The sequence below is a fragment of the Sprattus sprattus genome (genome assembly GCF_963457725.1).
Source record: "Sprattus sprattus genome assembly, chromosome: 15".
NCBI classification, from domain to species: Eukaryota; Metazoa; Chordata; class Actinopteri; order Clupeiformes; family Clupeidae; genus Sprattus; species Sprattus sprattus.
Genome location: NC_137913.1, coordinates 24,018,407 through 24,043,166, shown reverse-complemented (window position 1 = coordinate 24,043,166; position 24,760 = coordinate 24,018,407). Strand labels below are relative to the sequence as shown.

Sequence of the window (24,760 nt, the reverse complement as noted above, 5' to 3'; positions counted from 1 at the left end):
GCACCTGACCACAGAGTGCCGATGAGCGCATTACACAGTGGCATGTTTCAGTCTGGCTCAGAAGCGCATAACAATGTCAAGGACAATCGTAGATATAGAGGGATAACTGACCTGGTGCCAGTATTCTAATTGATTTGTTGTGGCTGGCTGGTTGTTTCTAGAGTGGCTAATAACTAGCACTGCGCCGCTGCACAGATGTGACTGCTGCGCTGGTGTGGTGGACAGGGGTTATGAAGCTCACCTTCAGGTCAAAATGGGCAATGCGCTTGGAGTGCAGGTAGAGGACCCCGTCCAGGATCTGCTTGAGGAACTCGGTGGCCTCCTCCTCCGTCAGTGACTCCTTCTCAGCCAGGAAGTCAAAGAGCTCTCCGCCGGCGACGCTTCAGGGGATCACACACACATATCACAGAGGTCAGGGGTCACCAGTCATCGGTTCAGATGAGTGACTGGGACGAAAGCACTGTAACTATAGCCCTGTGTTTGCTCAGGAAAAGTAACTCGATACAGTGTCAATCAGATCATCACACGACATCTACAAACTGCCATGTCTGTGCATGAAGCAGTGGCTTAGTCAAGGAAATAGAAATGCAGTACGCAAACTAAAAAGCCTAGTGTTAAGACTGCTGAGCTAGAGCCTTAGGGGGTCTTTCAACAGAGATGCAGCCAGCCCATCTGATTACAGCACACTAAGTGCTAAGTCTGCGGTTGACAGACGGTCAGTAATCACTGGTTTCATATGTTCCTGGAAGAAGCTTCTGTGTGTGTGTGTGTGTGTGTGTGTGTGTGTGTGTGTGTGTATGTCTGCACATGTAAGTTTGCATGTGTGTGTGTGTGTGTATGGTTATGTACATGTGTATATTTCTGTGTATACGAGTGTATGAGTGTCATGTATATGAGTGTATCTGAGTGTGTGTGTGTGTGTTTGTATGTATGTCTAGGGCTGGGTGGCCTTTTGGGGCCGGATCGCGGGCCTGTTTATTTAGCGGGAGGAGAAAGCTGTGTGGCAACACCGTAATAAAGCTCCGATTATAGAGGCGCTTGACTGGGCCCAGCCACGGCCACACAGCAACACATCCAGCCCAGCTGCAAAAACAATCAGCAGGCAGAGATGTATCACTTACACACTACACAATAACACCACACACACACACACACACACACACACACACACTCACTCACTCACACTCTCTGTCCATCTCTTTCTCTATCTCACACAAACACACACACACACACACACACACACACACACACACACACACACACACAGACACACACAGACACACACACACACACACACACACACACACACACACACACACACACACACACACACACACACACACACACACACACGACGCTTTGTGAGAGCAGAGGAAAGGGGGGAAATATAGAATAACTGAGAACAGAGCTGTGAAGTGGAGGATCTGAACATGAAACTTAAACGTGTTGAATTTCCAGGCTGCAGCACTGTGGTAGTGCCTTAGGGGCAAAGCACTTAACCTGAGCCAAAAAAAAAAAAGGCAGCGCACTAATGGCTAATACGTTACAAAATGAAAGCTGAGAATAACAGAAAGAAAGCCTGCCACGGGGCTGTCCTGTTTAACAGTAAGCGTGACAGATCATGACATGCCAGACAACAACACTGAGGGTTGGGTGAGTGTATGGAAATATAATCTTCTAATCAAACAAAGTAAATAAACATAGGACTACACAATTATTCTTGTCATGGAAACCACTGTTTGGGAAATGGTGGTTCCTGGTCAAAACCACAGAGAGTGTTACTAACGGATAGTAATTTCAAGTGAATCCTGTTATACTGCTCAAATGACATCCGGCCCATAACAAGGAGGATGCAAGACTGAATGTAAAAATGACTTTTTTTGTTACATACAATAAGAGTTCTCCTTTCAACACCATATTCTCATGCACAACAAACCTGAATCGTGTTTGCACGACAAGCACAGTACTAATTCTTCGAACATACTGTGATTATAAAATTGGTAACGATTACACAAATGAATGAATAAATCCATAAACTCAGTTTTCTCGGTTAATTCTGTTCTGTGGCACTGGGGTCAGTCTCTGTTTAACTTCCTCGACCATTTCTGTGACTTGCTTCTAACAATCCCCCAGCCCTGCCCCCCCACACATTTACTTGCCTTCACACAAACTCAACACACACTTAGAGTGTCAAAAGGTGTTTAATGCTGACAGCACTCAACGCTGCCGACATGGAGGTTAAACAAGGAACTGAGGGGGCCGTCTTCGGTGTTGATGTTGTGATAAAGAGAGTGTTCATGAGCTCACCTGGCCAGACAGGTTGGGCCACCATTGTGCGGTGGCATGTGTGACTTCTGTTGCAACACTTACAGATGACTCACTCAGATGAGATGTGAGACGATGGCGGAGTGCATTTATGGACAACAACTGAGTGACAGCTAAAGCTCCCTCTGTTTTTAATACTTCAGCACTGCAATTATCTGTCTACTTTCAAAATATTGCAAAAACAACCTAAAAACACACCAGCTCACAACACTTACTGAGTAGGCCTACAACACTGAACATCTTTGGTTCCTCTAATTCATCACCACGGTTCCTCTAGCTGAAAACCCTAGTTCCTATAGCTGTAAACCTTAGTTCCTGCAATTCAAAGACTATAATGTACATTGACCCTGGGATGAGCGTGCTTCTAGGCGACACTCACAGCTCTAGGATGAGGATGACATCAGACTTGTTCTCGAAGACGTCGTGCAGCGTGATGACGTTGCTGTGCTGGATCTCCTTGAGGATGCCGACCTCACGCTCAATGTCGTCCTTGGAGACCCCGCGGCGGCTGGACTTGCTGCGCCGCTTCTTGATGAATTTGGCGGCATACTCCGAGCCTGTGCTCCTCCTCCGGCATTTCCTCACCACTGCAAACTGACCGCTGCGGGGAAAGAGAGAAGATAAGTCAAGTGTCACACACACACACACACACACACACACACACACACACACACACACACACACACACACACACACACACACACACACACACACACACACAATTAGTGCTTGATCTTAGGGGGCGATTTAACCATGTTTGTCCTGCAAGCTGTCCTATGAATATGAATGCAGAGCAAGGGTTAAGCCTGTCACTACTACACGCATGTTTCATGTAACAGGTGAGACTGTTTGAATGTCCTCTTCTATCTGAGTGCTCCCCTGTTCTCCTCCATCATGGCTTATGCTTTCAAGTGGATGGACGACCCTGGAAACGTTGCCATGCCAGTTTTCATAACAATGTCATGAATTGCCGGCGGTGGCGTTATCAGCCGACAAGGGCGCTCAGGCTGGGCTCTTCCCACATACTTCCCTTCAGTCGTGACCCTGAGGTCAAGGGTCCTGAGCAACACACCCCCACATTGCCACCGCTGGGCTTATTGTTTTTCTTACTTCCTGTTTTTTTGTAACTCCCCACTTCCTCATTATAGAGCAATGAATCTGCCTTCGTAGACACTATCACAAACACATTGCCTAGTGTACTGTACCTGCAATACAAAAGTGACTTCCTAAATATAAATGTCATATATAAATAATGTTTATACTGACACGAAGAAGCAACTATAATCCACAACAACAGCACCATCAACCACCTACAAGATCATAACTACAGGGACAACGTAATACACAACCAGATGAATGTCAAGGCAATGGGGAGAGTATGCTGCTCATCGTGACCTTCTGAGAAGACAAGTGCTACTTAGACCAAAAGAAGAAGGCATAACTTCCACAATGGGGAGAAGGAAGCCGTCCCGTGGAGTGGTGTTTTCTCATGCTAATCTGAGTTACAGGCCCTCCATTCATCCTGCTTCTCACCTTTTGTCTGTCAGGCAGCAATCAGGCATAGAGACAGATACAGATACAAACAGGCCATTTGCATTTTATCTGTGGTCTTCTGAGCCTCTGCAACGGCAGAAGAGCCTGCATGTCAATGGGACACCAGAAAGAGTGATGAGAGACAGAGAGACACAGACAGACGGAAAGTGAGAGGAAGAAATAAAGAGAAAGGGAGTTAGAGAGAGAAGACAGAAAGTGAGAGAGAGAGAGTGAGAAAGAGAGTGAGGGAAGGAGCGAGAGAAAGAAAGAAAGAACGAAAGAGATGCCCAATGCTCTATGTGGTAAAACCAACCAAAGCCATACAACTGGACATGGTGACCTGTTCAGCATGATTACTCGACACGGTGCAGAACAGAAATCCCTGACAGGCTGGCACTTCATCTCAGGGCCAAATTGAAATGAGAATCAAAGGCAAAAGTGGAGTGCTGTTAGTAAAGCGCACAGAAGTCACATGTGCGACGTTGGCCCATTTGAAAGGGCTGTCTGGTTGTGGTAGAGATCCAGGCCGGTTAATCAGTGCTCCAGGAAGCAAGCAGCTCAAAGCAGGGCCTTTGGCATACATAAGCGATTTTGTCAGTGACCGCGCTAAATGAGTGGTGGGCATGGGTGCTCAGCTGTGCCCGTTTCCATGGCAGTGTCAAGCGAGAGGGGGTTTGTGTGTGTGTGTGTGTGTGTGTGTGTGTGTGTGTGTGTGTGTGTGTGTGTGCGTGTGTGCGCGGGTGTGTGCGTGCGTGGGTGGGTGTGTGCGTGTATGCGTGTGTGTGTGTATGTGCGTGTGTGTGTATGTGCGTGTGTGTGTATGTGCGTGTGTGTGTGTGCGTGTGCTGGGAGCAGAGCTCGTCCCTCCACCTTGTCACCCCCCGTGGAGATTCACAGTCCTGTTGTGCACTGCTGGTGGCGTCACTGAAGGACTAGCTGGCGGACGACAAAAAAAGGGCTGGACTTGACTCACGCAAGGCAGTGTGTGTGGAACAACCAGAGGGAGAGAGGGAGGGAGAGAAATAGAGAGAGAGATGGTGAGAGACTATGAGAAAGAGAAAATGAAAAGGTTGAGAGATGTGCCCATAAGTAAAGAGTACAATATAGCAGGTTTTTAGTTTCCGTTGGCAATAGCTTGTATGATTCTGCATGATCTGCAAACTGCTACCTCTGCACTACTCAATGCCAACTGGCTCCTTTCCAGTCAGTGGTTTGGAAAAAAAGGTTGTACTATTTTGCTTATCATTTGTATATCCCAATTCATATCAAACAATGGTTTTCCCTTCCCGACAATAGCTGACCAGCAGACGCAGATATATTCTTAGCAATACTTCAGCACATCTTTTGCAGATTAAGTGCATCTCCTTCTCCAACCAGTACAGCCAATGCTAACAACAATCCAATTCCTCAGGAAGATAGGAAAAAAAGGGAAACCTCAGGAAATGCCACCAGCAAAGCTTTAAGGCTCCCACAGCCAATCACATGACCATGACTCCATCTCCATCCTCGCGGCTTTACATCGTGTGTGTGTGTGGGGGGGGGGGGAGGGGGGGGGGGTTGGGGGCGCCACGCCTTGCAAGGGCCGGGGTAATCCCTGCGCTGGGGGAGCTCAGCATAATCAAGGCTTCCGCATTATTGTGACGGAGTTTAGCCACGACTCCCACAATTCATTAGGAGTGGGAAGTTCTGGGAACCCAGCTCTGACAGATACGGGCCGGGTTTGGACCCTGGCTGAAGCCAGACTCGGAGAAGATCCAGTCATCTGGTTCATCAGGATCCCTCAGACACCATGGCGCTGAGGCAGAGCACACACGGAGCAGTGCTTACACAGAGTTCATACTAAGGGTAGGCTATAGGAAAGCCAAAGTTGTTGGTTCCCTGACGGAAGAGTAAGAGGAGTAATAGACCATCTCAACTGAGGCAACACTCACGGATGACAGCCCCCAACGCTGCTCAATAGCACAAACTCCCTTTCAGGTCGTCAAGTAGACTCAAAGGGGTTTCCCCCTCACAAAGGGAGTTTGTGGTTTGTTTACAAGCATATTTCAGACACACACAGAAGGAAGTCCGCCCCCTCCATCCCCCACACCTTTGCAATTCTGCTGGTGGGATCCCTTACCAGGGGAATCTCCACATACTCTGCCTCCTCACTCCGACCTCCTGAACAAACACTGGGAGCATGAGGGCATGCATGCAGGCAGGCCTGGTAATTTTGCTCGACTAAACAAGCAACTGGAGTCAGGGGAAAAAAACTGTATATTTTTACTTGCACCATCAGTGAGCAAAATCGGCATGAGTGTGTGTGTGTGTGTGTGTGGAGGTGGGAGGGTTACTGTTTTTTTTTCTGTTTTTCGCAGCACTTTTCCTTTCCAGCCATGCTGGTACAAGGGATCAGATTCTCATTTGTTATTCTTTTCTGTGTGTGTGTGTGTGTGTGTGTGTGTGTGTGTGTATGGGGGGCATCAACCTTCTGCCCACAGGTCTGAAAGAAGTGAAATGGGATGCGAGGGAGTGGTGGGAAGTGGACTGATTTGAACTGGAGCCCCCCCCCCCCCATGTTGTTTTCCTTGTACCTATCAGAGGCCTACTCAAGAGGTCCTTAGGCATGGAGGAACTTAAACAGGAGATTTGCATTACACAACGCAAGTGGGAGGAGAAAGAAGGGAGTGTTGGCCGTATTATTAGGGGTTTGTGGATTGTGTTTATGAGTCTCTCTCTCCCTCTCTACCCCCTCCCTCTGTCTCACCCTCCCTCTCTCGCTCTCTCTGTGTGTGTGTGTGTGTGTGTGTGTGTGTGTTTTTTAGTTCGCTGTGGGGGCCAAGGTATTTATGGTTTTATGGCACCCATCCGCGGCCAAGCTTCTATTACAGGGGATCAAAAAACACACAAGCACACCAACACAGACAGAGATTCAAGGCAGCCGCCTAAATCTCTCACACACTCAACCGTACTCCAGTGGAGCCTAGGGAGCCAGGGCTGGGGGGTGGGGGGTAGGCTCATCGTTTTCATACGCCTCTTCCCAAAACACACTATAATGACACTCGAGTTAGTGCTGGAACAATGGGTGTGGAGGGACGATTGGCACTTGGGCTCACAGTTTAGCCTGCTGCCAGCCCAATGCAATTATATCCTGTGCATAAGCAGTGCATGTCCAATGCCCCTCTGCCCATCCTACTGGATGCTCCTTTGCTTTACCTGTGCTGTTGTGCAATAGGACTCTTTTACAGCCGTCTCACTTTACATTTAAAATAAATAATAATTGTAAACCCTTCAATTATGACAATTGACAAATACTGACAAAAACACATTTCTAAACCGAAAAGGTTGACCACTACACTTCAAATGACAAATACAAAATGCCTGAGAGAAAGAAAAAAAAGGATGAATGTTTAAAGCAGGTCCTCCACACGTTTTAAGACTGTGGGGGTGGATTCTCAAGTAATTGCGAGCAGTCTGGGCAAAAGCTATTGTTAAGTCCCAGGCAATCACAGGCTCTGCTGAAAGACCCAACTGCACTTGCATTCTGATTCCCTGCGGTACCGTGGGTAGATACGCACACAGGTGTTCCTGTCAGGGGCAGAGGCTTCAGAGCACAAGAGGCTCCTGAGTGGAGGCTAGGCTCGCTCTGAAAGGGATTTAGTCATCATGGGTCTACAGCACTCACACCTGACCAGGGCCTCTTCCCACTCAGCTGCCATCAGGACAGGATTTAGTACAGCTAAGACTGAAGCAGACAGACAGGCAGACAGACAGGCAGACAGACAGATCGAGAGAGAGAGAGAGAGAGAGAGAGAAATAAATAAATAGAGAGAGAGAGAAAGAGAGAGAGAAAGACAAAGAGAAAGAGATAGAATGTAATGAAAATAAAGTCAGAGAGGGAGTGAGGCCGAGTTCAAAGAGAGTGTTCTCCCTTGCAAGACTGCTTTCCAATAAAAATTCAAATTGTAGTCCTGGGCGAGAGAGGCGCCTTGAGAGGTGCTCTGTACTGCCAGGTAACCATCACTGACAGCATTAAACAGCAAGCCCCTCCTGTGATTGGCATTTAAAAGCAGGTAGGGATAAGGGCTTGGAATGTGCAATAAGCCCTGTGAGGGCGGCGCAGATATCTCCACCACTCGGACCACAGCTAGCCCTTCAGAAAGCAAGCAGAGAGAGAGAGAGAGAGAGAGAGAGAGAGAGAGAGAGAGAGAGTCCTGTTTCACTTTCCCACTTCGCCGCGCTCCTCTCATAACTCTGGCCTGGTGGCACAGCACAGTCAGCAGCGCAGGGGGAAGTGAGCAGCGTTAACTAGTCAACGGCAGGATCTTTGGTCAGATGCCATGATCTAATCGAAAGGAGGAGCAGCGAGTTTCTCAAGATGAATGTCAGTGACTGAGTGTGTGTGTGTGTGTATGGGGGGGTCCCATTGTCTATTAAGTCATTTCCCAGCCACAGGGCCCTCCCATCTTTCCTAGCAATTCCTGTCTGTGCAGAAAGCATCTAATTTCCGTGTAACCATAAGCATTCCAGTCAAGCACCACATTCTACACACGACTAATATTTTAAATACTAAATGCCAAAAACACATGTATACGCACACACTCACACAGACACCAAGGCCCCTGCTGCTGTTGTGAGGCTGGGGTCTCAGTGGGAGTGGGTAAAAGCAGCTGGGGGGGAGACAAGGGGGGGGGGAAGAACCATCCTCCTAATCTTTGGCCTCAATCCTGCCATAATCCAGCACAAAGTATGACTGATGGGTGCATCAAACGCACTCTAATTCTGCCTAAAATGTCAGCGTAACCAGCCCATGCCATGACTCCTCCCACTCTGTCACACCCCAACACAAAGACATAACCCTACTGTCCACAAACTTTCCCTCATTGGTCGACTGGAAATGTTGATGATAATGTATTCTTGTTCACAATACATGTAGACTGTCATTAATCTCACAGCTTCTTGAGGCAAAGGTAAATATGAACACACATCAATTTGGGAAGAATGGCCTTCTTTTAATTGGGTCAAGAGTGCTGCGTCTGCTCGAACTGGGTCCGTTTGGGGCTTGAGACGTTGCATTTAGATTCAGAGGGTGTCTTCTCATCTCTCAATCTCCATTCAACACGGCTGGCTGGCTCATTCATGTGAGTAATTGAAAAATAGCAAGGAGCGGCAGGGTGGGGGGGGTGGGGGGGGTGGGGGGGATGGGCAGAGATGTGACAAAGATCCCGCACAATTAAGCGAAGCCACACTGGTAACAATGTGGGTGGCTGAGGGTGCCGTAGCACAGCAGCAACACCACAAGGACCCAACCTCAAACCCACTCCCCATCTCTCTCTACCATTCACTTCCTGTCTCATCTTCACTGTCCTGTCAATAAAAAAAGACTACAACCCCCCCCCCTCCAAAAAAAAGAATGACACACAGAGGCCCCGAGAGATTGATAACCAGTTGCCACACCACCTTTTGTGACGCAGTGCAGCTCAGTTTACAGTCACAGGGTTCATGCGGAACGAAGAGGAAAGGAGAGGAAAGACAGCATTCCTCTCACTCATTTGCACAGGACCCATGTTTGCACCTCACAGGAAAGCCCGGGTGTGATCTCACCTCGTCCCGGAGGCTGACGTCATCTCAACTCTTGAGCAAAAAGCGGAAGTTAGAGAAAGAATAGAGAGACATAGAGAGAGAGAAAATGAGAAAATGAGAAGATGAGAAAATCACCCCACTGACGGAAGGTCACAGCCACAACTCGGCACACTCAAGGCTGGTGGGGGGAATCTCGGCTGTAGCTCTGGAGCCGAATCAACCCTGCCAAGCTTCTGAGGATGTGCCGGTGTGAAGGTTCTACAGCCCCTAGCTTCATCTGTTCCTTCTAAAACCCTGCTGCTCAGTCAAAAGCAGTCGCCAGCCATTTCATCCACTGGGGCTCATTGTTTATGGCACCAAATAAATGAATACAATGTAATAGGATTAAACTGAATCATAATAAAAATGATTAAATCAAATCTGGTACAAATTACAGATTATATGGGTCTAGTAATATGAATTAAACGTGAATCTGCAACAGCTCAATGCTTACAGTTCATCATTGATCCGACCCTGGCTCATGCAGTCTTTTTGTGTTGGTTCTGGCTACGGACACTTCTGGGAGGGTTTAACGTAGAGGCACTCCTCTCTCTCTCTCTGTTGTGGATTCCTGAGACACAAACTCTAGTGTACATTTCAGATCTGCATGCGCAGACCCGCGATAATAATAACAGCTCCGCGTAATCTCGCTGACTGCGTCTCGACCCCTGAGGTTCGGTGACAAAGCAGCTTTTGTGCCACACTGCCATTGGCTCACACACCGATTCAGAGGGCTGCCAGACTGTTTAAGTCTACCACAGTATTGCTCTGCTTTCTATAGCTGGGGCGAAATATTACATTACACACAGAGAGGTGTCTTATGTCGAGCATTAGTTCATAGCCTAATCTGGGCTGATCCGTTAAACAAACAAGAAGGATGGTTGGAATTATGATGACAATGCCTTCCATGAACTGTTCCCTCAGTTGGATGATATGCTCAGATCTCCTGCACTACACTCTTTTGCAGAGAGCAGACACCTGTGAATCTCTCTCTCTCACTCTCTCGCTTTCTTTGTTTCTCTCTGTCTCCCTGTCTCTCTGTCTGTCTGTCTCTCTCTCTCTCTCTCTCACACACACACTCTCACTCTCTCTCTCTCACACACACACACACACACACACACACACACAAACACCCAAACATAATTAATTTGAGAATATCACAGCAAGCTGTTCAGTGAGAATACACAGTCTGATAGGACTCATCAAAAGCAAGCAGTTGCAGCATTGGCAGCCACGTCCTCTGGGAGTTACTTTGTCTCAGCCAGAATTTCTCTCATGACTTTTCAAAGCCCAACCCGGCTGATAAGCTGAGCGAATCTGTGTGACTACCGTGGGTAATGTGTATCAGGGAGGCCTGCTATCATGCTGTTGGGTGTGTGTTGCTCTGTTTGGGCGGTTAGATTGCAGTGCATTGGGCATTATCTCATAGCCTAAGCAAAGATCCCCACTCAAACATTTTCTCACCAGATTCAAACTTGTGCTCTGGGAATGTTTGCTCATTTACTACCACCTTTCAACTGAAACACACACACACACACACACACACACACACTCACACACACACACACACACACACACACAAAGAGGCTATTTGCTTACGTTAGGCCTCCTTCACAATAGCTCCTCATATGGGTTATTATGTTTTATTTACATTTTTTATCCAACAAACTGACAGGTGCCATTCAATAAAACAAACAAAATAATAAAGGCATCCAGTGACAGATGGTTTGCATGTGTGCACAAGAAGTCGATATGTTCTCTGTAAGTGTGTGTGTGTGTGTGAGTGTGTGTGTTTGTGTAAGCAGTGCGCAGGGTCATTTGAGGATCAATAAAGACATGGAGAGAGATCACTCATACAGGCCCAAAGGGAGACAATGATCGAAACCAGCATGGCTGTCTTAACAGGGCAAAGACCAAACATTATGGAAACATGATCCATGTCATTTGGCAAACCTGCCCTCCAAAGTTTTCATGAAAGGTTGGGAAAATTAAAGGCACGCACAGACACAGACACAGACACAGACACAGACACAGACACAGACACAGACACAGACACAGACACAGACACAGACACAGACTGGTCCAAGAGCCAGCTAACCCTGAGGGTTCTCAAGGTTAGGGCATTGAGACACTGGGGAAGTAAGACTTCAGTGTGGACACAGGCAGTCAGTGTTTGTTTGCAGGACATCACGCAAAAGAGGCTCTGCACAGCAACTTAGATAAAATGGCTGCTGTTGTGTTGCAATGTAGGGTTTCGATTTCTCAAATTTGTACTTCTCCCTTATAAAAGTGAGATGGATCATTGGTGAGCACTGTTCTTTCGGTCCCTCCCCCACATGCCATTGTCAGACACCAGACTTAATTAATGTTCCATGAAAAGTGTTCCAAGGTAATTTAACTGACAGGACTGAGGGTGGAAAGAAAGTAATGTCAGAAGCATGGGTATATGACATCTTACATAGAGAATATTATATTTAAATATAGATAGATAAAACAGTTTGGTTTGCTACGTAGCTCCCCATACTTGACACTATACAAAGACCCAGGGGTTTAGGAGATTAACAACACAACCCCGCATTTTCAGTGTCCCTTCCAGTGCTCAACGGTCCACTCCTCCCATACCGCTTCAATCCACTACTGCTTCAGCAAGACAAATGCAGGCACACAAACCCAATCCGAGGTCCTTGTTTTTAAAAGGTTACGAAAAGCTGGAATGGGAGCCACTGTCGAGGTCGGATGACAATACTGTGGGGTGAACTCTACTGATGGCTTTGTGCTCAGAGCAAAGGATTTTCTTCCTCCTGGCAAATTGAATTGTGTCAGCTGCACATGACCCAGTCTGCTGGCTGCATTTGGCTGAGGCCGAGAGGCCACCGCAGCATCTGCATTCCAAAATAAATAATGAAATAAACAAACAAAACGTTAATGAAAAATAAGAAAAAAAAAACCTTCCCATTCCTCAAAATGTCCCTCGACTCCCTCCCGGGCACGATGACCCAGACAGAAACACTGAAGTGCATTCACTTCTACAGGGGCTGCAGTTTGAGAGCTCTTTTACGTCATGACTGCACTAAATAGGTTTTTCCTAGTTTTTGTCCATAAGTCAATGCTGTCAACTGTAAAGCCCATGGAGTGCATCATCAGCTCAGTGATGAAGACACATCCCTGGCTTGGGACACAGTCTGTATCTCGCACAAAAGCACTTCCCCATCACATCTCTCTTGCTTAAATTCCTTTTTGTACAAATGTGTAAAACATCCTTCCTTTTTGAGGACACCAAATTTCTTTCTGTCTTCCACACAATGCTTTCATCAGCTCAGTCTAATTGCACTTTTGGATTCTTATTTAGCCAAGCTTTCTTTTCCCTGCGATGTGTCTGAAGATCTAGGAAGTCCTTACACAGCTAAAATGTAACACTGTTATAATATTCCTACTTCCTATTCCTACTCCAACACATACTGTATGCAAAGGCAAAATGAAACAGCACACAACAGAGCACGCAAACAGAAACCGTGACCGTGAGTGTCGTGATGTGTAGACTGCCAAGTGGCAATCTACAAAACAAACATGGCTTAGGGGTACAAAACACATACACACACAAACACACACACACACACACACACACACACACACAGGTGGGCAGAGTACTGCAGATCCTAAAACCCCTCTCTTAATTAGATGTGCATAATTGTGCTTGGTAATGCCAGTGTGAGTCAGCCTGTGTTTATTAGCTGAAAATGAATGTGGGTGGACAGTTCAGAGACATCCGAGCCCACTAATCTGGATCAGCCTGGAACCCCACTGGTTACGCAACAGCTCCACAATGCTGCCGCTGCCGCATCGCGCCAGAGTAACCAAGGAAACAGCGCTACCACCAGCCCAGATGCACTCCCAAGATTTTAGCCGAGGATACTTGGGGCATAAAACGGTGTCTGGAGTGTGTTTGGAATCACTAGGACTTAATTCTGCTAATGCTTCTCTATGGGGAGCTGTGTTTATGTGTTTATGTGTGTGTGTGAGCGCGTGCGTGTGTGTTTGTGTTTGTTTGTTGTGTAACAGTTGTGTAACAGTTGAGTTAACTTTAAAGACAAGTGTTGCAAGTGTTTTTGCCTAGCCACAAGTAACATTCTTGTGTTAAGACTGAGGGCAAGAGAATGCAGACAGGGCCTCAGCCTTCGCCCCTCCTCCCTCAAAGTCTGAGCTCCATAAGCATCAATTCCACTGCAATTACCACAGACTGACTTGTATTCATAGTCACAACACTGCAGACAATATGCAGGAGGGAGGGGGCAGTGTTTTGGGGTGAGTATAGTCTTTTCTTTTCCTCTCGTCTTTTCCTCTCGTCCCCCTCCAGGAAGTGAAACTGGCTGTTTCAGAAGACCACAGTGGGGTCAGAGGACATATGAGAGCACTTCTGTATTGACCAACGGTCATCCTTTCATTTGCTTGTACTACTTTTATCAGAACTCCAGGAAATCCACATCTTAACAGAGGAGGTGAGCAGACTGATACAGACCCCCCCCCATTCCTAATGAGAGGAAATTCACATCTCCAGGCAGGCGTAAGTGTGTGTGTCGAGTCGACAGCCTACTGAGAAACTTAGTTTAGACACCTGCAGTCCAGTCATGTTTAGTTGTTTACTCTCCCCCTTGCCCAGCAACAGAGCAGTCACATTGTAAAGCTGTCGGCGCACGTTATGTTCCTCTCCCAGCTCCCACTGTTTGACTGTCACTCATCTGTATGCATAGAAATCACCAGAGCCTGACCACACCGACACAGACTGCACATAAATAACTAAGAGGGCACTCGCAGAGAGCAGGCCTCCACCAGAGCCAATCAGTGCACTCTTGTCCAAAAATATCCACTTTTGCAATGTTATAGAAAGTAGGTTTTTCCTTCTGACAAACAAATCAACCAACAAATGGCAATGAAGACATTGATTTATTTCAAATCAAATATAATATCAAACACACCACATGAGAAGGAGAGGAAAATAAAAACATTACAGCACAAAATTTGCGTTTTTCACTAAAGGTGGCATTTGGAATGCATGATGGCGAAATGTAATATACTCCTTTCCTGAGGATTTAAAGACTACAAAAGCAACATTGTGCACTAGAGACAAGTGAGGGCAAGTGTGCAGACCGGGACTAAGGTAATGGAGTTCTTGGTCAAACCAGTTCGGGGGGTGAGGTTGTGTGTGTGTGTGTGTGCCATTTGTCTTGTAATCAAATAAATGTGACTAATGGTAGAAAAACACAGCAGGAGATTGCTCAGCAGTTTCCACCCGCAGGTGGAAGGGTGGTGGGTGAATGGCCACTCTGCCTGTCACACAGTCAATCAGGTCCCATTAAGCCTGTGTGCCTAATGGACGGAGACCTACGGCAAGTGAGCCCAACTGATATAAACACAAGCATGAACGCACACACACACAGTACTGTGCACATGCACGCATATACACACATGTGCACACACGCACGCGTATACACACTTGTGTGCACACACACACACACACACACACACACACACACACACACGGATAAATTGGCAGTTCCCATAGCAACCAGGGGGGGAGGATAACCTGTGTGTGCGTCTCCAACGCCCCCCCACCCCCGCACACCTTGTCCTACCTTGAAAGGGCCCCTATTTGGACTGAAACTGACATTCACCTAGTTTCGAGGTGGCCTGCTAACTGTCAAAACATGTGGGTCGTTGGCAAGAAGCCCTTGCAGGCTGGTTTCATGGCTTTTCTTTTTTGCTGACTCTGTCCACTCTTTCACCGTCTACCTAATGTGAATATGGGTGACGAAAAAAAAATCATTGCTATTTATAATAATTGTATCATGGTTGAGAACAAGCATCACCTACTGCAAAACTATGAAGTCAGCGATAAAAAAGCAGCTGAGAAGTATACAATACAAAGAAAACCACATAAATAGAGCTATGGTCATACATTTCTGGGGTAACCAAGGGGAAGAGTAAAAAAGAATGGACAAATAGGGTGGGTGAATAATAATGACATAAAAGAGTGTAAAAGCGTGCCGCTGTCAAGGAGACACCCTCAAATGAAGACCACAGTGAAGAACCATGCCAAATGCTGCTGAGATCTACTGTGCCACAAGGAAAACTTGCGTAACTGGGGCGAAAATACCCTGAGATCCTGCCCAGCCATGAGCATGGCAGTAACCAGGCAACGACAGCACACTAAGATAGTGGCTGACAGCAGCGGAACAATGACACTCATAGCATATTCAAGAACCATTGCCTTTCTCCTTCACTTTCTCGCTCTCTGTTTATCTCTGTCTCTCTCTTTGTCAAATTCAAATTCAAATTCAAAAGAAGCTTTATTGGCATGACCATAACGTTGTAAAGTATTGCCAAAGCATTTGGTTTGGATATATAAAAGTGATTACATAAACAATACCTATATAAGTGATAACATAAACAATACATATATCTATACACCTCTGTCTCTCTCTCTGTCTCTCTGTCTCTCTGTCTCTCTGTCTCTCTGTCTGTCTCTCACTCTCTCTCTGTCTGTCTTGCTTGACAGATGAATTTTAATACCAGAGGAGTTAAAGCCACCATCAGGGGAGGTGTGTTTGCCTTGCATTTAAGGGGACCGTAAATCACGTGGAGGGTTGGGGAGCATCAATTGTGACCGAGTGTGTCAATGGTGGCCAATATACATCACTCTCTTGACACCTGCTGAGATGCTGCCTGGCAGACCACATGAGCAATCAATCCTTTCACTGGCCGCCTTTGTGTACGAAGAATATAAACCTTGCGTCGCCAGCAATAAAATAGCCACGGCATAAATGCAACTCTTCTGTACACTGGGAGATGGATACTGAAAGGCCATATCATCATCCATGACACACATAAAGACTCCCCCCACCCCCCTGCAGTCACCAGCTGCCAGCAATATATAGGCAACACGGTCTTAGACGTTGCAGAGGAGGGGAGAGAAAGGAAATGTCACGGGGGGAGCGGGGGGATTACCTCAGCACCGCTGGGGGTACATGTGCGATGATCTGAGCAGTGAGCCGAGACGGGGGAGACATTACCGTTCGTCTTTGGCCATCAACTCCAATGATAATATTGAGTCCGGTGTTGCAAGGTATGAGCCAACAGAAAACAACAAAGGGGGCTTTAAACAAACAAATGGGATGTTTCAGTAGGACCGCAGATTGTAAAGTGCTGCATAATGACCGTTTCAACAGGTGACTGGAGATAGCACACCAGATCAATATCATGTGAGATCACATATCTATGGGGGATGGGAAGAGTCATTGATCATATCGGCTGGCTTGCTATGTGCTCACACAACTTTGCTGAGTCATTGGTTTAGTTAGCAGAGGCCTAGAAGAGAGCTGAGAGGCTAGTATGTCATTCATTAGAGTAATCAACCTGAAGAACTAGATTCACTTCTGCAGGTATGTACTACAGAACTAAACTAAACCAAAGGAATTAGTCAACATGCTGCTTTTTGGAAACTCTCCCTTCTACAAAGTGCATGGAGTGAATTAATGGCATGCGATGGTGTTAAAGTGTGGACTTGTGCAACATAAAAGCATGAGAAGAAAGACACGCTGCCTCAGTTTTATGTCTACGTTTTATGATACTGTTGACTGATAATAGGGTAATCCTGGATAGACAACAATGAGAACATGGACTTAAGTCCTATAGCACAAAGTGCCAAATGTGTTAAAGGGGTCAAATCATGCTTTAACAGTTACACGGTTAAATTCCTGGATAAACAGTGAAATAAGTAATGCCCATTAAAGAGCATACAGCAAATGCTCTGTTTTGCACACAATGGTGACAACATGGCAGGACATCCTCCCTACGCCAACCACGCCTGGGAATGAGCCTCTGACTGTATGGTATAGCAGCAGCAGCACGGGGCATCCCAAACGAGGGCAGGGCAGGGTAGGCATGACACATCCCCCACCACGTGCACCCCCACCCCCATCCCCTCCATCTCTCCCCAACCCCCCCCCCCCCTACATAGAGACACACACACACACACACACACCCTCCCATCCCCTGCATCCCTAGCTCACGCCATCCTTTGTGACAGGCGTTCCATTTGTCAGAGAGGAGTGCGGGTGCAGACAATGGCCGGCACCCTGGGCTTTGATTACTCAGTGAGTTTACCCCGTCAGCCAGTCCACCTCTGCTGCCCAGGCTCCAGTAAACACCAACACACGATGTGTCAAGGTGGGGGGGGGGACGAGCGCGCTCGAGTCGGGATGAGGGGGCATATTTTAAGGGACATACAAAAATCAAGACAGTGTGTGTTTGTGTGTGCGTGTGTTTGTGTGTGCATGCCTGTTAGTGTGTTTGCAGTTATATTCCAGTGAATGTGAAACACACATGCAAGCACAGAAAAAAACAGTGTTTGCCTCTGTGTGTGTGTGTGTGTGTGTGTGTGTCATACAATGGGCCTCTGTCTGTAAAGCAGTGGGCTGAAGCATACAGTAGTGTGGGCTGCTATAGTGGACCTAACCTCTGTACATGACCACCCCCCCTTCCCCCCCTCCCGACTAACAGCTTTGATGTAGTCTTTTCTCGAGACGGCAGTCTGCACCGTGACTGTGTGTGTGATGCAGCGTGTGCCTCGGACAGACAGGATGACTCCACAAAGAGATGAGGAGGAGGAGGAGGAAGAACGCTCTTTGGTCTGCTCTTTCGCTCTCTCACTTTCATTCTCGACTTGCTTGGATGGGCAGAGATAACTCTTCACAGTGGGGCTTGTTTTCACTGTCTCACATTCCATCATTTTTTTTTTGCTATCGCTCTGTGTCTCTCTCTCTCTCTCTCTCACTCTCTCTCTCACACACACACACACACACACACACACACACACATATACTCCCATCAATCTCATTAGGCGCCACTCAAAGCTTAAAGGCTGAACTTTCTGCACAAACACTCCTGGTGTGGTCTCCCCCCGTTAAACCATTACAGGGGATTTCTGGGCTCGAGCAACTTCAAACAGGGATGTTCATTAAAGCTACACGCCGTTTTGACTTTGACAACACACTCAGATCACTCAAAGCCCCCGCTTTGATTTCTCTAATTGTACATGGATAGGGAGAAGGAAGTGAGAGGAGAGGAGGGGGGGGGGGGGGGGGGATGGGTAGCTTGTGATTGCGGGGGTATGGTGGGGTGGAGGGGGAGAAAACGAGTTGTGCTCCATCATGATGAGTTGCTGTCGTGACAGTTCGGTGCAGCAATCCAGTGTCTGCCCTCCTCCATACTCACACACACACATTGTATTGCGAAGGAAAAAATCTAGGTCACTCTGTGGGAAATGTGTTCTGCATCTTCGCATACTATTACGGGACAGTTTCAAGGCATGACATCAAAAGTTTAGAGAAGGATACATTCCTGGAGAGCTAGAGAACCGTGAAACAGTTTGCCTCAAAGCAGTTCACACACTGACCCTGAATATTGTGGCATGCATTTGTGTACACCCCCCACCCTCAGACCTCTACCCTACATTTAAGGGGGCTGAGCAATATGGGGGGAAAGATTGCAGCAGTGCCGCCCACCCCTGCCCGCCCCTCCCTTTCCAAATCCTAGAACCCATGGAGGAGACACAAAAGAGGAACCAATTAGCAGTGAGGACACACTGCGAGCAGCCAGTCTTCCTCATAGCCTCAGAGATTTCTACTGACACTGTAACACAGATATCACTGCTGAATAGGGCTTACACAAGAGGTGTGTGTGTCCCGTGTGTGTGTTTTTTCTTCATCTTTTTTCATGATGTCACTAATGACTCCACCGAGTCTCCTCACGGGCTTCTTTGGCACTTCTCATGATCGTTAAAGGAGGTGTGCTCCAAAAGGGCGGACTGAGTAAACATTTCTGCAAATGTCATCCACATGCTGCCAGCTATCCAGAGGGCCCTCCATTAACTGACTGGATACAGCAGCGGGGCATGTTTTTAACTGCTGCATTCACGTACAATAATGACTTGCTGCTGGACTGCACAACCTGTTCCCAGGAGCATCACTCCTGCGTGTGGCTGGTGTGAATTTTAAAAAGCATTTTGAGGCCCTTTTGAAAATCCCTGCTGAGACCAGCGCAAATGCAGCATTCTGACTCCCAGCGGGAAAAAAGCAAATCAAAATGTCTGGAGACCTAGGTTATCATCACAATAAACACACACACACACAGATGCACACACACAAACACACACACACACACAAACACACACACACACACACACACACACACACACACACACTTCACTCCAAAATGAACCCTTTGTGCTGTTCTACGGCAGTGAATTTCAGTTGCTGAGGGAAGGCTGTTGTGGCGTTGCCAATTTGAACCAACACACCCCATTCAGACCCAGTCTCTCTTTATGCGGACCACCCTTGCACCAGACCGGGGCAGACAGGGGCAGAAATAAAGAGGAGCTCTCTCCTTCTCCTCCTCCTCCTCTCCAGCGCCTGAGCCTCCCCTCGGGCTCCCATCGAGTAGGGCTGTGTGTTTAACCCCCCAGCCTGCACGGCACACAAGCCTGCCTCTGATGTGGGCCCATTAAACGCTTTCAGAACTGGACAAGAGGCCGAATCAGTTTAGCCACCCACCCACTACACACTCACACACACACACACACACACACACACAAGTATGTACAGGAACAGACACACACGCAAACATGCCCGCACACACACAGACACACAGACACACACAACACAACACAACACAACACAGAGACGGCTTTGACAAGGCATCACAGGAGAGGCAAATAGAAGAGTGTAAGGGCTAAGAAACACCCAATTTCAAGACTTGAACACACTAAGACAGGTGAAAAAATGAATGTAGCAGCTGGGGAAATACTAAGGCAGGAACTCACTCCAAAAATCACTATCCTTATATAGATTTATTTATTTGCTATTTCTAACGAGTTCTAAAAGCATATCTTTCACAAGCAGCGCTGATTTCAATAACAAGTTTGCACAGACAGCCAGCCAGACAGACAGACAGACAACCCTGGTCCACGTAGAAAGACTAACCACATCCTTCTCTGTGGATGCTAAGCCAGCGCTGGTGATCAAACACGGGAAACATTCATGCTTTGATTTACACCCAACACATGGGACCAGCCTAGCTGAACCGACTAGCCTAATTAATGCTGATCCATTAGAAGTGCTGCGTCGTAGCAGACACACAGCTAATGTTCCCATCCATCATCCAAGGCCAGCGCTCAGAAATGATCTGGGTCCTGGACCTACCTCTAGTCACAAACCGTGGAGAATGTTATCCCCCAGACCCAGTGGTGACCTCATGGCACACTTTTGCAAGCCATTTGATCTATTTTTCCTCTTCAGTATGTTAAGAGTAACGATGAGTCATTGCAAGGAAGGAATGTACAGAGAGCAATGAATTCTGAGAAGCATGACAGCAACCTCTCTTCGGAAGTCGAAAACCCTAAGGATGTCAGAGGAAATCGAAGCAGGCTTGCCACAGATACATTAAGAGATGCACACACCTCAATAATCATGTGAGTTATGCCCAGTCAGTCTTGGCTGGTTTAATAGCCCTCGGTTTTAATGAAAACATGCATGACTACAACCAGCGACTTTTATTCCGCATGAACGGTTTCCTTTCCCACTCCAAGTAGGCAGGGCGCCAGTCCAAGACAAAGTCGGGGGTAGAATACCAACTGGTTAAAAGCTTTTTTTGCTCTCAAGTGGGCAAAAGAATTAGGAAACAGGTCACACTGGCACACAAAAACAAAAGATAGGCTGATCAGCAGTGATATAGTGTGGGTAGGGAGACTGTATTGAAATGAGAAGACATAAATGCCTTTTCTTCTGACCTTCTTCTGACAGAGATTGCATGTAGCTTTAGAAAAAAAAAACATATGTTCATAATTTCATCTAATTATACCTAAATTGACATTACACCTAAATGGAATGTCTAACAGCATAACAAGCAGACATATTTTATAGGCACAAGGCTAGCAGGGATCAATAATCAATGAATAAAATATCAATATGCAAATGTCAGTCAATCACACAATGGTGTATGTAGTGCATGATCAATCCTAATTTGAATACTCACACATGAGACACCTCAAAATGGCCAGTTCCCACCCCACCTTATGGTGTAACCCAATCCACTTTATATACCACAGTTCTTCTCCATTACAACTAGTAAAATGCAAAGCTTCACAAGATTAGTGACTAGTGCATATAGTCACACACACACACACACACACACACACACACACACACACACACACACACTGGAGAAGCATCAAACTGTTACCCAATGCTGATTTGAGTGACAGACACTCACAAAATCAATGTAATGCAATTGACATGCAGGGCATGGCAAAATCCCTGAGATACATTCAGGAAACACTCTGTGGTCTGAGGCACCCCAAATCACTGTCCTCTCGTGTTCCATTGGGTAACACAATCCAGCCCACTGTAAAAACCCAAAGAGAACTGTCCATCCTATTGTGTACAGCGACTGCCGGCAAATCACATGTCTACCATGCGCGCACTATGCAGGGAAATATCTAATGTTGGATCGACCAAAGAAAGATTCTCACATAGATTACTCTCTAAAGTCATTAATCAACACAGAGGAGAAAAAGGTGTCATGGCAACCCAAATTATTCACATCAATCATGTCTGCATGCTTTATCAGAACCTATGCACACACAGCAAAGTGCTCAGCATTGCTTTCTTCTATGCCGTTTACTATGTGGAAAGACTTGAGAAACAAATATGCAGAGCGCACACCAAATAATGTCTCAGTTTCTGTTCTTTGTGTTATCTCACGGCAGTCGACAGCCACCAATTCACACTTTAATCATACGATATCGTAATAGATATAATTCTGCACCCCAAAATCCGCACACCACACCCCGCTTCCGTTACCAGCTTAACCAAACAGAAATTACTTAAGAGTCACGTACCTTCCAAGCTCTTCTCCAATTTCGTACTGTTCCTCTACATTTTCCTGTTTAAAGACGGTCATGGTGATGGGCGCTTCCTGCTCCCCGGGATTCCCAAATCAGCGCCCCCAGCTTTCAGCAACCCATCTCTGTCAACCTCTTGACAGTTTACGGTGGACCCCTCTCATGTTTGCTCTGCGAAAGAGAACAAAGGCATGGGCGTTATACGCTAAACTCAAGTAAAATTGTGATTTCAACAACACTAAACACAAGTACACGCATATGGCAGCATGTATTGTTGCCGTTAGTTGTGCACTTCAAGGTCGGTTTAGGAAAGAAGCAAGCCGGGTTGAACGCACTTCAGGCGAGCTTCGTTCACGACCACTCAGTCACTCTAGAGACAGATATCTCAACTCACGATTAAAACAGCTTTACGGCACCCGAACCGAATTCAAAGTTAGGCATTTTCAAATGAAGAATGTATCAAAAGCCTTTTGCCGAAACAGAGTAAATAAGCAGCCCGGTTAAAAGCTTGGCGTTGCCTGGAGAACACAGACTCTAACGTAAGGCTCCGTTCTTTGTGCAATGTCCGGTTATATTTACAAACAGAGCAGGTGCGTAGCCCATCAAAAATATACGGCAATATATGCTCAAAAGGGTTAGCGCTGTTTTGAAAAACAATTCACATTAAATATAGTAATCCTGATGGAAGTAGAATCGACACCGTTCTCCAGTTCCTTTAGCACAATTCATACTACGTTGTCGCTATCTAGGGATGCATACATATGGACAGTATTAAATTTAAAAGTACCTCTAGCTCCCTGCAGCCGTCAGTGTCCAGGTAGCAGGTGAACTCCACTGCAAAGCTTCAAAAGCAATGACCGCTCCGTGCGCCACATGAAAGTAGATTGTTACAGGAAATGGGTGGATTGTAACAATGTAGCCCTACTACTGGTGAGTGCGTGAATGTGTGTGCCGCCGTGTGTTGACGAATGTGTAACGCTACACCAGTGGCGAAATGTTTCCGTCTCAGGGAGGCGGTATAGAGTGGATGGTTGAGAGGAAGTCTTTCCCATAAAGTAAAGTTAAAATGTCAAGAAAATCAAACAACCACCAGTACCTTTGTATTGGCAAACATGAAATAGTCACGAGTAAAGCTCTGATGTTCTTCCTTGTGTTCCCCCCAACTTCATAGTTTAAAAATAAGTCTGAAAGTGTCAAACCAATAAACAGTAGGGTCTGTTTCATAGTGCGTCTGTTCTGGAGTGATATGGCTTTCACTACACACTCGAGAAGAACCTCAAAACCTTTATCGTACAGATTTCCCATATGTCTCTCCAAGTAGGTAACATACTTGTGCACACAAAAACAACAATTTCTTATTTATTTTCTACCAAATACTTTTACAAATGCATGCAGAAAGGCATATACAATCGTCTGCTGTTCAGTGTTACACACCCCCCCCCCCCCAAAAAATATATCTATCTATTCATTGTGTAAGTCCTGACATGCAAATGGGATCAACCAGTTATCATTATGTGTCAACCACATGCTTCATCAGTTCCAGTGGCATGTTTTTTTTTTATGTTTGCTAAATGTCATTCAAACCTTGACTGTTGAAATGTGATTGATGAGGATATATTACATATGATCAAAGGCAAAAAAAGATAATGTAGCTAAATCCTCATGGTGAAGCTAAATCCAGCATGAGGGAAAATCCAATAAACAGTGTGACACTATATCATGATTGATATAAGAAGGTGCATGCCAAATTGTGTACTATATGTGGTCATTTGGGTGAATGTAAACTTTCTCCACAGCATTAGGTGTTTTTGCTGATTACTGTTCTATCTATTTTACTTGGTACTTTACAGTATCCTGTGAAAAGTTATTTTCTACTGTAAATTAAGGTAAAATGACTATGATCATCATGATTGGATTCTCAAAGAAGTAATGAAATGCAAGATTGTCTCATTGTTTGTCAATAGGATTTGCAGATACTTTCCAGTCTCGCATGGGATTTTTTAAAAATCCTGCTAGTATGTTCCTCAACAATCTCTTCGAGCTTTGATTAATTTAAGTTATTGTCAGTGACATTAATAGCATTCAGCTTGCTAGAAAATAATGTTCAGTTAATTTGAGGCATGCATTGATCTGGAATGGTGATAAATTACGCTTCCAGGATATCATTTTATAGGTCATATATATTGGACTTAACAAAATGACTTACATTTCAGTGGCACTGACATATTCTATGACATAATTATTAACGTTTGAAACATTCAAGCAAGTTGTAGGCTTTTACAGGCAATCCATTGTGTAGTGCTGCTTCTACGAATAGTTGCGGGAAATGCACATACTGTAATGATT

At 46.1% G+C, this 24,760-nt stretch overlaps 1 protein-coding gene across 1 annotated transcript in view; it reads right to left on the bottom strand.

Moving 5' to 3' along the window:
• The window catches only part of dapk1 (death-associated protein kinase 1), a gene marked incomplete at its 5' end in the record, with an annotated part of 59,022 nt that extends 36,549 nt beyond the window's left edge, over nucleotides 1–22,473 (bottom strand). The window contains 3 exons of the mRNA XM_080851964.1: nucleotides 242–380; nucleotides 2,705–2,926; nucleotides 22,412–22,473. Of these exons, the coding sequence (XP_080708090.1) occupies nucleotides 242–380; nucleotides 2,705–2,926; nucleotides 22,412–22,473 (423 nt within the window). The remainder of the gene's footprint in view (nucleotides 1–241; nucleotides 381–2,704; nucleotides 2,927–22,411) is intronic.
• Nucleotides 22,474–24,760: the final 2,287 nt, after the last annotated feature.